Source organism: Osmerus eperlanus, chromosome 3, assembly GCF_963692335.1.
Source record: "Osmerus eperlanus chromosome 3, fOsmEpe2.1, whole genome shotgun sequence".
In the NCBI taxonomy this organism is placed as follows: Eukaryota; Metazoa; Chordata; class Actinopteri; order Osmeriformes; family Osmeridae; genus Osmerus; species Osmerus eperlanus.
Genome location: NC_085020.1, coordinates 1,376,187 through 1,392,263, shown reverse-complemented (window position 1 = coordinate 1,392,263; position 16,077 = coordinate 1,376,187). Strand labels below are relative to the sequence as shown.

The following is a 16,077-nucleotide window of genomic DNA, read 5'->3' as shown; positions in this document are numbered from 1 at the left end:
TAAAGCAAAGTTAGCATAGACTTGAATGAGCAAGGGTGCTGGGAGGGAGGGTTGGGGGAGGTCAGTGAGAGTGATGGGGGGGTTGGGGGGGTGGGAAGGCGGAGAGGAGAGGAGGGATAACAGAAATCAGGGGGGTCAATGAATGAATGAAAGTAAGAATGAGGAGAGAGAATGAGAGAGAGGGGGTAGATGGGGAGGGGGCAGGAGGGGCCAGGAGAGGAGGAGGGGGAGAGATGGGGAATGAGGGAAGTCCCCACTTCTCTAGACACCTCCCCCTACGCTCCTGTGGAGAGGGGCTGCCTGACCCCAAAAAGCTTTGTGAAAGTTCTTCACTGGAGGGAAAGAGAGACGGAGTGGGAAAAGAGAGACAGGCAGGCTCCACCAGAGAGACGTTGGGGAAAGCAAGTGACACAGAGAGAGAGAGAGAAGGAGAGAACAAGAGAGCAACAGTGATAGAGGCAGGATACATGAAAGAGACATAAAAGGAGAGAAAAGTGAATCGAGGTAGAGTGATAGACCAGGGAGAGTGACAGGAGAGATAGATCGAGAGGCAGTGAGAAAAAGCAGAGGGGATCAAGTGAGTGAAAGAGCAGCACACCAAGTGAGCGATAGAGAGAGAGACAGAAACAGAGAGGGAGAGAGAGAGGAAGAGACAGAAAGGGAGAGAGAGAGACGGAGAAAGAGAAAAAGAAGGAGGAGAGCCTGCTGCAGTTTGTCTCCTGGCTCTTCCCAGGCTGGTCATGGATTTGCTGTTGAGGAGCTCTCTCCGGTGTGGGCTAGTCAGGGAGTGTGTTCCTGCTCGCAGGAGCTAAAGCAGCTGCAGACCCTGCAGGAGATCAAGATGCCCTCCGTGTCCCTCAGCCTACCTGCCGCCCTGACCGGGCGAGCGCGTACCTGGGTCTGCCTCTCCTGCATGCTCTGGGTGAGCCACGCATGTTTGTCTATGTGTGTGTGTCAGTGTGTGTGTGTGTCAGTGTGTGTGTGTGCGATCTTGTTTTCTGAAAGTGTGCATCTGTTTGAGTGTGAAGGGTTGTCCTGCAAGGTGGTCCACACCGTCAAGTGGAGTATGCCCGTGTTGTCTGGGGTTAGGTGGGTGGTAGGGTGTCCCATTGGGAGAGCTACAGTATTGTAGGTGTGGGATTAAGCATGATCTCTGTGTGCTTGGGTTGTTAGGGGTTACTGAAAATGTTGATTCTGTGAGCGGCACTGTTGTCCAGAAGATTTTGAGATTCTTGCTCTCCGTCTGGGTTGACCTCCCTGCATTACCTCCATCCTAGCCCTAAAAGATGGGCTGCTCTGTTTGGACACAGGGTAGAAGTAAATAGGCTGGTGCTCTCTATTCTCGTCTCTCTCTCTCTTTCTCTCTCTCTCTCTCTCTCTCTCTCTCTCTCTCTCTCTCTCTCTCTCTCTCTCTCTCTCTCTCTCTCTCTCTCTCTCTCTCTCTCTCTCTCTCTTCTCTCTCTCTCTCTCTCTCTCTCTCTCTCTCTCTCTCTCTCTCTCCCCCCTCTCTCTCTCTTTCTCTCCTCTCTCTCTCTCTCTCTCTCTCTCTCTCTCTCTCTCTCTCACTCCTCTCTCCCCCCCTCTCTCTCTTTCTCTCCTCTCTCCTGTCTCTCCCCAGCTTTCACTCCAGCTGGCCCAAACACAAAGCTATTTTTGCTCTCTCTTGTATAATTTAATCTGCCATGTGTTTTGCTCTCTGAGGTGTGTGTGTGTGTGTGTGTGTGGAGGGTCGGGGTCTCAGCGTGTGTTGTGAAACGTGTGTCTCCATGTGCTGAGAGGGGTGTGTGTATGTGGTCCAGGGGTGTGCTTCTCGTTATGACTGCGTCTCAAAACTGTCTGTAAACTCTTTCTTCCTGCCTCCTCTTCTTTCATCTGGACTGACCTCATGGAACTGGACCAAAGTATCCTTATAGACACGCCAAGCTGACCTCCCTCTTGCTTTCAGCAAAGTCAGATTTGCTGTGGGATAGGTTGAGAGCAGAGGAACAGAACAGGAGAAACACCCCCATTATTGTCTGAAAGTTTGATTGTCAGTGATTTCATATAAGATGCCAAGGAGGAAGGCCCACCTTGCCAATTGGCTGGAACAGTATATCTGGAACATAATTGGCTGGAAAGTCCACTTACACAGGGCTGTCTGTGTTGCTAAACAACTCTCAGAGGGCTTCATTAGCTTACTCAACATGTTTATAGGAGACAAAACATATCTTATTTTACAGAAAGAAATCCTATTGTATCTTTAATAGTCTTTTGAAATGCATCCTTTATGGTTCATGACTGGCCTCTGTTACAAAGCTGGATGTCTGAAGAGACTATAGGTCTGGATAATCTTGCTGACCTCTTGATCAGTTAATTAGCATTCTTTCTTTTGGGATCGGGGGGTTGTAAAAAGATCCCCAAGCCACCTAACTAAGCTGGGCTAACTGATGGACTACATCAGAGAGCTGGATCACAGTGTGGATTACTGCAGGGGCTGGATTCAATCAAACTTGTTTCAGCTTTGTTTTCTTTGGGTAAAAGGACTTCACTGTACTACCTGCATGCTGGTCAGGCTTACGTAATGTTCATGTTTACGTGTACATATAACTGGTCAAGACACTTTCTAGCCACTTCAGATAGGATTTTGTGGATGTATGCAAGGCAAAACAGGCATTCTGGTTTTGATGCTGATATTCGTTTAGCAACTGTGTCATTTCAAAGCACGGACCATACACATGATGTCTTTGAAATGTGTTTTAAAGATGCATCCATGAGTTCTTACTGGTTTTACAAGTGGTTAGGGTTAAGGTTAGGGGAGTCAGGCAACTTGTAGGAGTCTTCTTGTAGGAGTCTAGGCACAATAGAGTGATATGCCTACAGCTGCAGAAACTGTTACAGGGAAAGAGCTTCTCATTGGACCAGACGGTCTCAATCTGCTTGCCAAGCTCAGAAAATACTGTTTTCCTAACTTCTGGAGTGTCCTGGACACATGGAGGTTTTCCAGTTTACAGACAGACAAACGGCTTGAGGAAAGACAGGAAATGACAGACAGTATGCAGGAAATGAGGAGACATTGCTTTGGGTGAGTTGTGGGGTGGACGATGACTTCAGAGGGCGTGAAAGAAGACCTCAGAAGGGAACAACATCTAATACCGGCAAACTGCTGCTGCCTTCCTAAAGACATTCTGAATAATAGATGAGATCCAAAAAGGAATTTAGTGCTAGATTCACAAGGTTTCACTGAAAAGGTCAATCACAGAGAAGCAAATGTCCTACAAAGGCATAATAACATTCCCCCAAAAACCTCAGCTCATCATCATTCAGGAACGTTTTAGTCTACAAAAAATATTTCTTAAGGAAATGGATTTAAAAACAGAGAATACTCAAAAGGACATTGTTGTGCACAAGAAGTCAAAGGATTTGTACCAGTGCGTTGAAGGCTACTTTTACCGATACGCAAGAGCTTTAGAGGGATTTTAAATGAAGTGGGTGGGTTTAGAGCTAGCTGCCAGAGTTGTTGTTCCAAATACACTTGACAGAAAACCAGCACGACCATGAGCCACAGCAAATATTGACCCTTGGCTAACCCTCCGAGAGGTCAAGGAGCTTAATGGGTTGATCAATGTCCATTAACCTGTCATGAATCAATCTTCAGATGTCTAACCTGCTCGCCTGACAGCTAGTCTCAGGGATTTACTGTGTCTTTTGGTCTAAATAATAATAATAATAATAGGTTTTATTAGGGGGATGCCTTTTAAAAACGTATTTTGTAAAATGTGTCTAGATAGGTGAGTTAAGAACTGTGGAGATCAAACATAAGAATCTGAAATCAGGGGACTGATGAAACATATATGAAACATGTACACTGGGAAAGATAGGAAAGGCTGGAGGTTTTAGACAGTACAAAGTAGATGTGTTTTGAGGAGTCTTAAGAATGAGGTGGCTGTGTCGGCCGGTCTGTGAGTGCTATGGTTTACACCAGAACGACACCAGAAAGTTTCAAGTTTTTTTTTTAACCTTCTTTTTTCAAACATTTAAAACTTTTTTTCTGAAATTTTGTTTTCACACACAACACGACACCATAAAAATGATAATTTTTTCTAAACACAAGTTTTTGTACTTTTTTTTAAATAGGAGAGAGGAGGAGCGGATAACAGAGAAGCCTAAAACAGAGTACAGTAGCTGTACAGTAAAGCAGAGCAGAGTACAATAAAGTACAGTAGAGTTTAGTAGAGTCCTCATCAAGTACTCATCAATGATACAAACTTGTTCAAAACTTTTTTCAACTTTCGAAAGGTTGAAAACATATATTCTCACTACTGCAACCTCTCATTACTGCAGCATCGAAAAAAGGTTTTAAAGGTAGAATTAGTTTTCTACTTTTTAACTTCATTACTGTTTCTACCTTCACTAGTTCCTAGGATTACCTCCGATTTGAATGAAAAAAGTTCCACATGTGGGGCCCCTTGTGAAATATGGCAACATTTTCTGTAATTGCAACATCTGGCATTGCGTTGCCCCAATGTTTTGGAGCCATAATGGATTTACCATGCAGTGGTTTTCCAGCATGTCTTCTCCATTTCATCATCCTGAAACCCAGTGCAGTCCGACCCAAGCGCCATCATGGACTCTACACACTCTGAATGTGTTTCCCCAAGCCAGTGCCTATATAACATAGAAACCCCCTCTTCGCCTCACGCTCTGAGGGGATCCTGCCTTCACTCTGGGCAGGTTAGCTCTGGTGAGCGTGCTGGAGCACGGTGTTCCCCTCTCTGCTCCCTCACCAGACCCTGCAGACACTGGAGACCCTGAAGACGCCAGGGTCTCTGCAGGTTTCACCACGTCCGGTCTCAACCATCACCAGTCTTTCTGATACTCTGTCGTATTACCAAATCTAATCTCTGTCTCTCTTTATTTTTCTCTCTTTCAAACCTCGGTCTCTCTCAGCATCGTCATGATCATATCCATGAGATCCATTGCAGATCCAGTAAAGGCTGATCCTGTGCTGGCTTGCTGAGTCTTGTTAGCTGAGATCATGGCTGCCTGTTCTCATCAGGTGGTGTGTGTGATGTATGGGGGTGCTGGTGGGGGGTTGTGGGAAGGGAAAGTTTGGACCAATCAGGGAAAGCATCTGTCTTCTACAATATATCGGACGTTCTTTGAGAGTCAATATTGATTTGATTAGCGGTTTGGCAAGGATGCTCGTTCATTTTTTACTCTCTCTGTGTGTATACATTGTGTTGTCCGTGTGGTTGAAATAACATTAAGATGAAACTCCTCGTACATGTGATCTCTGGGGCTGTGTGTGTTTGTCTTCAGACATACTGAACACAAACACACAACAGGCATCTACAGACAGAGACCATCTGGTCCTCAGTGCTGGGGTCTCAAGCAGGAACATGCTCGGCTGCATCCACGTTACTCACCAAGAGATGACTTACACTTTTGGCCGGCTTTGTAAAGGGTTAGGTCGTGTTTGGGTTAGGGTTAGGTTGTGTTAGGGTTGTAACCAGTTGTGTTGTAAAGGACCTGTGAAGTACTCTATAACCTAAATAACCTAATTCTTGCAGAGATCATACTCCGTTTAACATACTGGGTTTCCTTAGTTGCTACATACTTAATACAAAATGGCTCTAGGATGAGATCTACAGCACACACCAAGACCTTCAAAAGTACAATCAGATTCACTGAAATCAGCCATTTATGAGGTGTTGTGAAATGTTCTGCAGGTCTAATCTCCCTCTAGTATGCCCTAGATTTTAGGACTACATTGAGAACAGCCAGATGAGGACTTGAGTTCTTCTGGCTTGATCTAGTGTAAAACAGGTAGAGTTTGCTATATAAGGAGACATGCAGGTTTTTGGTGCTTGGCTCAATCCACAAAATGGATGTGATACGTGAGATGAATAAAGGAGTTGGATAAAAGGGATCCGTGCTCTTACTAAATTTGACATCCCGAAATACTGAGAGTAAAAAAACAGAAACTGATTAGCCCTAATCCAAGTGGAGGTCAAAGGTTAGGGGTCGCTGAGCAGGAAGTGAGATGGCTGTGTGCCTCTGTCTCCGTTTAAACCCTGAGCTGGAGAGGTGTGGGAACCTGGTAATGATTACGCTTTCAAAGAGCCAACTAGAACCATGTGGGCCCCAATACTGGAGCTCCAGCCTGAATAGAAAATAGGTGGGGGAAGACTGCTGCTAACTCCCTCAGATGTCAGCATCACCCAGCTCCTCATGTGCTGGCTGGCTGTGTGTGTGTGCTCCCATGCTCCTCCATGCTCCTCCTTGCTCCTCCATGTTCCTCCATGCTCCTCCATGTTCCTCCATGCTCCTCCATGCTCCTCCTTGCTCCTCCATGCTCCTCCATGCTCCTCCATGCTCCTCCATGCTCCTCCATGCTCCTCCATGCTCCTCCATGCTCCTCCTTGCTCCTGCATGCTCTTCCATGCTCCTCCATGTTCCTCCATGCTCCTCCATGCTCCTCCATGCTCCTCCATGCTCCTCCATGCTCCTCCATGTTCCTCCATGCTCCTCCATGCTCCTCCATGCTCCTCCATGTTCCTCCATGCTCCTCCATGCTCCTCCATGCTCCTCCATGCTCCTCCTTGCTCCTGCATGCTCTTCCATGCTCCTCCATGCTCCTCCATGCTCCTCCATGCTCCTCCATGTTCCTCCATGCTCCTGCATGCTCTTCCATGCTCCTCCATGCTCCTCCATGCTCCTCCATGCTCCTGCATGCTCTTCCATGCTCCTCCATGCTCCTCCATGCTCCTCCATGCTCCTCCATGTTCCTCCATGCTCCTGCATGCTCTTCCATGCTCTTCCATGCTCCTCCATGCTCCTCCATGCTCCTGCATGCTCTTCCATGCTCCTCCATGCTCCTCCATGCTCCTCCATGCTCCTCCATGCTCCTCCATGCTCCTCCATGTTCCTCCATGCTCCTCCATGTTCCTCCATTCTGGCCTGCAAGCATTGTTGGTACACCTTCCATGCCATTGTACGCCTGGACTTGAGCTCTAGTAATACCTGTAGAAAGCGTTGGTCTAATGTGCATATACTTTGTTTCTATTACTCTCACTCTGTTTTAGTTTCTGGTGAACGATATCTGTAACCTTATAAGATTGTGTTTAGTCGTGGATGTTTGTTGCTGTGCTGCAGGAGAGCAAAGATCTCTCTGCGGGCTGTTTCCCATCGCTGCCAGCTTTGAGACAGGCTGCTCAGAGTTTGTTTTCCTTGGTTTGATACCCTCCTCTCTTGTATTGATAGTGCTGCTCTTTGACACCCGTACTAATCGGGGGACTAGTTTCCTGACAGCCAGGGATACAGCTCGCTGATGACAACAGCGAGGGTCTGACTGGGCACAGCGCCCAGCCTGGCTGAATCCAGACTGCCAATCACTGCATGGGCCTGCTGTGCCGGATGTGGCGCTGGGCCGATCAATCCCATAATGATCTCTCCTCCTTCCTGGTTGTCTGCATCCAAGCAGAACTTGAGTTGACGAGGAGGGGGAAGACAGTGTTGCCTAACAATGGCTGTCAGGATGTCCAGAGGCAGCAGGCTGGACGGAGTCAAGCTGAGGAGAGGACGGAGAGAGGAAGGAGAGAGGAAGGAGAGAGGAAGGAGAGAGGACGGAGAGAGGAAGGAGAGAGGAAGGAGAGAGGACGGAGAGAGGACGGAGAGAGGACGGAGAGAGGACGGAGAGAGGAAGGAGAGAGGAAGGAGAGAGGAGGGAGAGAGGAAGGAGAGAGGAAGGAGAGAGGACGGAGAGAGGAAGGAGAGAGGAAGGAGAGAGGAAGGAGAGAGGAAGGAGAGAGGAAGGAGAGAGGAAGGAGAGAGGAAGGAGAGAGGACGGAGAGAGGACGGAGAGAGGACGGAGAGAGGAGGGAGAGAGGAGGGAGAGAGGAAGGAGAGAGGAAGGAGAGAGGACGGAGAGAGGAAGGAGAGAGGAAGGAGAGAGGACGGAGAGAGGACGGAGAGAGGAAGGAGAGAGGAAGGAGAGAGGAAGGAGAGAGGAAGGAGAGAGGAAGTCTGCTGGGAACGTCTGGGGCTCGTGTCAGTCTGTGTCGCTGAGGTCCCAGCGCCTCATGCCAGGCCTGTGTGTGTGTCATAACTTCTCATGGTTGAGAAACATTTTTTATGACTGACCCTTGCTAAAGTTGAGCCATGTGCTGTTTAATGCAATATCATAATGAGCCTCAAGTGACACAATGGACTGGAGGAGATGATTTTGTAACCACGGTCAGTGGAGCTGAAACTGCCATGTAGGACATGGATGAAGTAGCGGGCAAATAACACTTTCTGGGAAGCATTTTTCAGGGTAATAATTGGCTGTTTTTCACCAAGATTTCACCATATGAAACATTCGCGTTTCATGTCAATCCAGGTCGTGAGAGAGCAAAATGTTTTGGTTCCACAAAACAATAGCTAAGCCAGGAGGATTTGCAAATGTTTAAAGATATCAAGTGAAACAAAAAATTTACGAAATTGCCAAAATGGTTTTGCTTAAAACCAAACACTTTTATTTAGTGTGCATCACTGTCATTACATGCCATCATAGTTGTGCAATGATGTTGCTCCATTTATGGGGCATCTTTATCCTTGTGGAATGCGAACAATTAAGACTTGGAATCATGCACTTCTTGGAATTTCCTTTGCAAACTTAAAGTTGTAAATCATAAGCCTATTGGATGTTTCCTGAATGTCTAAAACCACAAATAAAAACACAGTCTGTTTAAGGGGCTATTGGTCCCTGTGCACTGAACAGAATCATAGTGAACAGAATCATGAATGTTGCTGGTTTGAACTGTTGTAGGGATATGGATGCACAAGTTCTGATTCATTTGTATAGTCGAGGCCTCGACTCCAGTTAAGAGGCAGATTCAGCATATGAAAGATTAGCCTAACCCTAACCCCCATGCTGTCTACAGGATGAAGTCTTAGGAAGAAGGTTGAATAATATGTTTCATTCAGTTATGCTTTTGACTCGGGACCTCAAGGCCTGTTAGTTAAGTGACCCTGAAATTATTTAAGATTTACAACGTTAGCAAATATCTACACCTGTTGCTTCTTGTAGAGTGGAATGAAAGGAGACTATAATCCAAACTAAACTCAAGTATTTGAGAATCTCTCTCTCCCTCTGTATCGCTCCCTCTCTCTCATTCTGTAGTCTATCTGTACTTTTTCAGTTCTCTTGGTCTGGGAAAAAGAGGGGGATTTTTCCACTTCTGGATGACTGAGTAATCCTCCCTGGGATCTCACTGAGATGAAATGATGAGAGGAGGAGAGACAGGGGGAGGAGAGGAAGAAGAGAGGGGGAGACGAGAGGGTAGGAGAGAAGGAGGAGGAGAGGAGAGAGGGAGGTGCAGTAGGAGGCAGAGAGAGATTGGAATGCCTGAGGTGGATTTCCCCCCTAAATGAAAAGCAGGTGACCGTGTAAGGGAGGGAGGGGGGGGGCGGAGGGAACAGGGGAGAGGAGAAGCAGAGGTCACATGCCTGCTTTCATCTGCAGAGCTGCAGTAGTGGTCCTGCTCCCAACCCTCTGAGTTCACAGCTCAGCCCAGCTCACCTTCACATGAAGCAGTTTGACCACCGACGCCTAGCTCTCATACAAACTCCAGAATATCATTCCATATCTGTCTCACAAATATCAGAGCCATATCACCTGACAGCCAAAGCAGAAAACATGGTTTTGGAAAAGAGTCTAGAATGTGAACATTTGCAAGTCAAGTATTGATGTCCATGGGAATGTTACATTAAACGTTACAGTATATGGATTCTTTTCTGTTTTGTTTCAGGAAGTTGAAGGGTTTTTGGAAAGTCTTTGTGAGAGGGGCTGGCTCGCGGTCGGTTAACAGGGTTTGTGGGCTGGGTATTGCTGCTCAGAGACCCCACCACTAAGTAAACATATTAGTCATAATAAATTGTCTCTTTGGCTTCCTTGCCAGAGTGCCGGTAATCCAAACGTTCAGGAAATCTTGATCCCTGTCATTGTTTTGACTTGCAGATAGCAGCTAATTACAATCAGACGTGAGCTCCTACAATAGTCTCTTTGTCAAGACTTTGTTTGAAATGCGCCATCGACGGTAAACATGACTTTGAGCCAACTATCTTGTCTATGGATGCGGCTATGCGGCCTCAAATACAAGTTTTTGTCGTTTGTTTGCGAAGGGAGCTTATTCATCCCATGCCCGTGCGTGGGATGAATAATTCAGTCATCTGTTGCACGGCAGATGACTTGCTTGGTTTTTACACAGAACACAGTCTGATTTCTCCTCGGGCCTGAGAACACAGTCTGATGTCTCCTGGGGCCTGAGAACACAGTCTGATTTTTCCTCAGGCCTGACTCCCACTGAACCTACAGAGAATTTCACGAAGAAGGGACTTCGATCCCACAATATGACCGTTATTCAGACCACACGGACGCCGCAGGACCGCAGGAGACGATGCTGCTTCACCTGGGATGTGGACATGTTACTGTCACCTGGGATGTGGACATGTTACTGTCACCTGGGATGTGGACATGTTACTGTCACCTGGGATGTGGACATGTTACTGTCACCTGGGATGTGGACATGTTACTGTCACCTGGGATGTGGACATGTTACTGTCACCTGTTACACCCCGTACCTGTTTCGCTTGCGATTTCTTATTTTGAGTGCAAAAGTGAAGCGTGGCTTCTTGACGTGGCGGTAGTGAGGAGAGAGCTGACGATGAGCTTCAGCTTGTCCAGAATGACAGGGACAGGACGCTGGGACAACAGCTCCCCTCTTGGAAGTCGTTGACCCCAGTGCCAAGAGGCATTCCTGGGCAGACCCCAGAGCCTGCCATGGCTACCAGCTAGGTGGGGGTGGTTGGGGTGTTGGTAGATGTGGGGGTTGGGGTGGAGTGGTGGTGGGGGTTGGGGTGGGGTGGTGGGGTGTCGAAGCTGCAGCATTTTGCTGACATAGCTATGTTTCTGTCTTCTGTCTGATTGAACCCAGAGATTCGCTGGCTTCCCTACAAATGAATCCGGTGTGGCCACACCCCACCCCGTCCACCAGACACCCCCGCCCACAGACGAGGTGAAGCAGCCCCCCATCCCTCCTCCAGCAGCTCCATCTCCTCCAGGCCAGACACTCACATCCTACGCTCCATTATCGCATTTCCGAGTGGGGCTCTGTTGTTGTCACGTGACCTATGAGGGGAGAGGGGGGAGGGGAGAGGGGGGAGGGGAGAGCTGAACAGACTGGGAGATGGGAGGATGTAGTGAAGGAAGAGAGAGTGGGGGGGAGACAGAGTGGACTGTGTTCTACGGGGGAGGGCGGGGGGGGAGGTCAAAGGTGAGAACCCCCTCTGGCTGAAGTGCATTTAGGAGATGAAGGAGCACAGATTTGTGGGAGAGTGAACAGGCGGGGGAGGGAGGGGGGAAGAGGGGTGGGGGTTCTAACAGGGTAAAGGGGATGTGTTGGAGGAGAGGGGGGGGGATGTATCTGAGTGGGGGTGGTCTGGCTGGACAAGGAGGAAAGGCATCACACACACTCAGTCCCCGTTGTAGCAGATGGGATCTGCAGCAGTGGTCTTTCTGCAGTCCCTCTCTCCCACATGGTGTCCCCTCTGCTGTGGAGAGCTGCCACTTATTCCCCCTGACTGGAGCTGTCCAGGACTCCAGACCCCATCCCCTGTCCCTGTCCCTGTACTGTACAGGATAGGGACTCTACATTCATACTGGACCGATGGAAGGAAGGCAGGATTAGATACTGTTTTGACTTTTCCATACTATGCCTAACATCTCATTTGCACTCAAAATGCACACTCACTGCTTTTTAACCGATACCTACCGCAGTCGTGTCATTACTGAAAGCTGACAGCACTATTTTCCCCCAAATTAAGTCAACGTGTTTTTTTAACGGTTACCGGGAAAAAGCCTGCCGTGCACAGCACTGGTCCTCAACACAGGCCACAAGTGAGCCGTTAGTGCCTCCATTTTATTTATTTTTTCGTGACGATCTATTACCCAGACGATCTATTACCCAGACGATCTACTACGCAGACGTCAGAACCTTTTTACAGATGCTTGGGTTTCAAGCGCTTTGTGTGGGGTGTGGAACTGGTTTTATAGAGAACTGTCTTGCAGTACACTGTAGATGTGTGTCTGTGCGTTGGGTATCTAACAGGTATAAACTAAACCACTCAGTTCCAACACCTCACAGAGAGATGACCTGCAGGTGATTCGCTGTCCTGAAGTCTGCTGTTCTCACCTGAGGAGCTGAGAGTGAAGCACTTTTTGGTTTAAAATCCAAAGAGGAAACTCAAATCTAAAATCTGAGGAGGTTTTTCCAGGTTCCTCGTCTCTCCTGTGTGATTGCCTGTCACCACCTGGGTCTGGAGTGAACACACAAGCGTTTTCACTCACTTGACTGAAACTTTAGCGTACAATTGTTCTCAGTCTGTTGACGTAAGTGGTTGTAGATAATGTTTGTGGAGGTTATAAAGAAGGTTATTAAGAAGGTTATAAAGAAGGTTATTAAGAAGGTTATTAAGTAGAAAGTAAAGACAATTATTAAAAGGTTTGTGATGTCACTCTACAAGCAGCCAACATTTGAGAAGCAAATTGCATTCCAGTTTGGCACAAAAACCCAATAATTTTGGTTAGTTAAAAAGGCATGTTGCGAGCTACAGTTAATTTGTGCTTCTACTGGAAAAGTAATCTACCACAACACAGTTCTGAATGTAATGCCTGGGACATCGGTCTGGTTGAAATATACGATGGCGCTTTCACTGTGTCAGAAAAACTTTCTGTTCTCACTGTCCTCAGTTGTGTGAAGTTGAAGAGTTGAAAGTTGAGCCAGGCTGTGTGAAGGTGTGTTGTACTGTAGGTCATCACATTTCACCCTCTCTGGAGACACCGTTGCCCTCTGGGAGCTGCTGGTAAACGTGTCTGTGTGTCTCTGTCCCTGACGGTGGACTGAATACAATACCTTGTTCTTTTGTGTGTGTTTTAGTTCATTAGACTGGGGTTAGAAAGCTACTGTTTAAATGAGAGAGAGTGAAGTCTTGCAGGGAACCATGATAATGGCAATGGGAAACGGAAGATTGCCAAGGTTTAGTGCACATGAATGGAAGGAAGATTGTTTGGTCTTTCAGCCACTAACAAAGATCTGAACCCCTCAATGTACGTTCCTGCATGGTCAAGACCCCAGCAGCCAATTAGTAAACATACCAATATTGTGTGTGTGTGCAGTGTGTGTGTGTGCAGTGTGTGTGTGTGTGTGCAGTGTGTGTGTGTGTGTGTGTGCAGTGTGTGTGTGTGTGTGCAGTGTGTGTGTGTGCAGTGTGTGTGTGTGTGCAGTGTGTGTGTGTGCAGTGTGTGTGTGTGCAGTGTGTCTGTGTGCAGTGTGTGTGTGTGCACTTGTGGGGGGCGGAGTGTTTGGGTTCCTGTTCCCAGGAGATTAGTGCTTCAGCGAGGGGTGTGTGTGTGTGTACTGGCAGCGAGGGGGGTGTGTGTGTGTACTGGCAGCGAGGGGGGTGTGTGTGTGTACTGGCAGCGAGGGGGGTGTGTGTGTGTACTGGCAGCGAGGGGGGTGTGTGTGTGTACTGGCAGCGAGGGGGGTGTGTGTGTGTACTGGCAGCGAGGGGGGTGTGTGTGTGGACTGGCTTTGGCCCCAGGCATGCTGGGGAACCTATTGGAGCTGCTTTCCTTTGTGCCCGTAAGAGAGAGATGGAGGCAGGGCAGCATGGAGGCAGGGCAGCATGGAGGCAGGGCAGCATGGAGGCAGGGCAGCGTGGAGGCAGGGCAGCGTCTAGGCAGGGCAGCGTGGAGGCAGGGCAGCGTGGAGGCAGGGCAGCGCCAGCGAGGACATTTGCATGGTTGGCAACCCTGTGGACTACATTCCAGAGAGACACGCCTTGTGATCGTATACCCCAACGATCAGCCCCACCCCTCTCTGCCTCTCTGCCTCTCTGCCCCTTGCATCAACAACCCCTCCTCTACCCCCCCCCCCCCCCCATCCAAACAATAAACAGACTCTGAGTGACGCTTCGCTAATGAACGGAAACAATTAAGTCCATGAAGGGAACCCTGCTATATTGTTTGCAGCGTTTATTTACGTGGCATTTAGGGGGTAAACAATGGATCTGGGTCTTTTTTATTTTGGCGCCAAAAGAGAGAGGGCTGTTGAGGGAAGCTTGTTCGTCCATCACATAGAGGGGGTGCTAAGGTATAGAGGGGGTGCTAAGGTGCTGGGGTGGCAGGCACTGATGGGAATTAAACCCCAAGCTGCCCCCAGACCATGACCCCGGTGTCACCACCCCCCCCACACACACACACACACACACACACACACACACACACACACACACAGACAGACAGAAGAGAAAGTAAACTGGATTAGCATGTGATGGAACATGACATACTCTAGAGGGGTAGGGTTCTTTATTCCCAAAGTGTTGTGCTTCCCTAACCCCCCCCTCCCCCCTCTCTCTTCCCCCTCCTGTCAGGAGGGTTGGGGGAGGGGGAGGGGAGGGGGGAGAACACTAGAAGCCTGTTTTTGGGGTACTCTTTAGAGTAATTCTGAATAGACAGAGATTGAGACATTTTGCCTGTCGTGTGTGTGTGTGTGTGTGTGTGTGTGTCCTCCTCCTCCTGTCACACTGTCTGAAGGCGTGAAAGACTCAAACGTGGAGTTCACTACCGTGTCTGTGTGTGTGTCTGTGTGTGTGTCTGTGTGTCTGTGTGTGTGTGTGTGTCTGTGTGTGTGTCTGTGTCTGTGTGTGTGTCTGTGTGTGTCTGTGTGTGTGTCTGTGTCTGTGTGTGTGTGTGTCTGTGTGTGTGTCTGTGTCTGTGTGTCTGTGTGTGTGTCTGTGTGTCTGTGTCTGTGTCTGTGTCTGTGTGTGTGTGTGTGTGTGTGTCTGTGTCTGTGTCTGTGTGTGTGTCTGTGTCTGTGTGTGTGTGTGTCTGTGTCTGTGTCTGTGTCTGTGTCTGTGTGTGTGTGTGTGTCTGTGTGTGTGTCTGTGTCTGTGTCTGTGTGTGTGTGTGTGTCTGTGTGTGTGTCTGTGTCTGTGTGTGTGTGTGTGTGTCTGTGTGTGTGTGTGTGTGTCTGTGTGTGTGTCTGTGTCTGTGTGTGTGTCTGTGTCTGTGTGTGTGTGTGTGTCTGTGTCTGTGTCTGTGTCTGTGTGTGTGTCTGTGTCTGTGTGTGTGTCTGTGTGTGTGTGTGTGTGTCTGTGTCTGTGTCTGTGTGTCTGTGTCTGTGTCTGTGTGTGTGTGTGTGTCTGTGTGTGTGTCTGTGTGTGTTGTTGATTTTCTTTTCATTCAAGCATGTTCACACGAGAAAATGTTTGCTTAGGTGTGCTCTGTGTGGGGAGAACAGGATAACAGTTTTGTTGATATTGATACTCGGTTTAAGCCTTTCTGCTCGGGGAGAGCGGGAACAGCTAAGACTTCGTATCATGAATCACAACCAGAAAGTTGACGAGAGATCTCAGGGGCCCAAGGATCTATGTTTCTATAGCAACCGTGTAAACAGACTGACTAGGTGGCCGGAGAAGGCCGAGGTCGCAGCCATGGCAACACTGCTCAGCGATTTAGATCAAGACAGATTAAAGTGGAACCCCTGCATCGAAGGGAGAATCTGGTCATAATCCCACATATTTACGAAGTGTATGAATGATAAATACACCAAAAATCTACATAGATCCTTGACCCAAACACGAATGTTCATCACTCTGAGTCACTTTATACTTCAATTCAAACACTTGATTCTCCATGATTATGTAACCGGGCTGTGATTGAAAAAGAAAAGGAAAAATTTGACTCAGTAAATTCTTCTTGTGTCGACTTGAAGGGCAGAATCTGAACCGTCAGTTGAATCCTGAGAACAGAATAAGTCACTTCAGCACAATTCCTGTGGGTTTCAGTGTTTTGGTAGCTGTAGTAGGCAGGTGCTAGGTAGACAGTATGCTAGCTGTGGAACAACAGTCCTACTCTGGCATAGCGGACAGTGTGTTTATTTTCCTCGGGAAAATAAACACACTGTTACTTCAACATAAACACTGGTTACTTCTGCACCCAGCAACCTCCAGCTGAGACCAGGAGCTCCGTTGAGAAGTTCTGTTTCATTTAGGGCC

At 48.1% G+C, this 16,077-nt stretch overlaps 1 protein-coding gene across 1 annotated transcript in view; it reads left to right on the top strand.

Annotated features, from left to right (window-relative positions):
• Positions 1–345: 345 nt before the first annotated feature.
• LOC134016952 (tensin-1-like) overlaps positions 346–16,077 on the top strand; it is a 20,346-nt gene continuing 4,614 nt past the window's right edge. Inside the window, exon 1 of the mRNA XM_062456197.1 lies at positions 346–922. Coding sequence (XP_062312181.1) covers positions 842–922 — 81 coding nt within the window. The 5' untranslated portion in view covers positions 346–841. The remainder of the gene's footprint in view (positions 923–16,077) is intronic.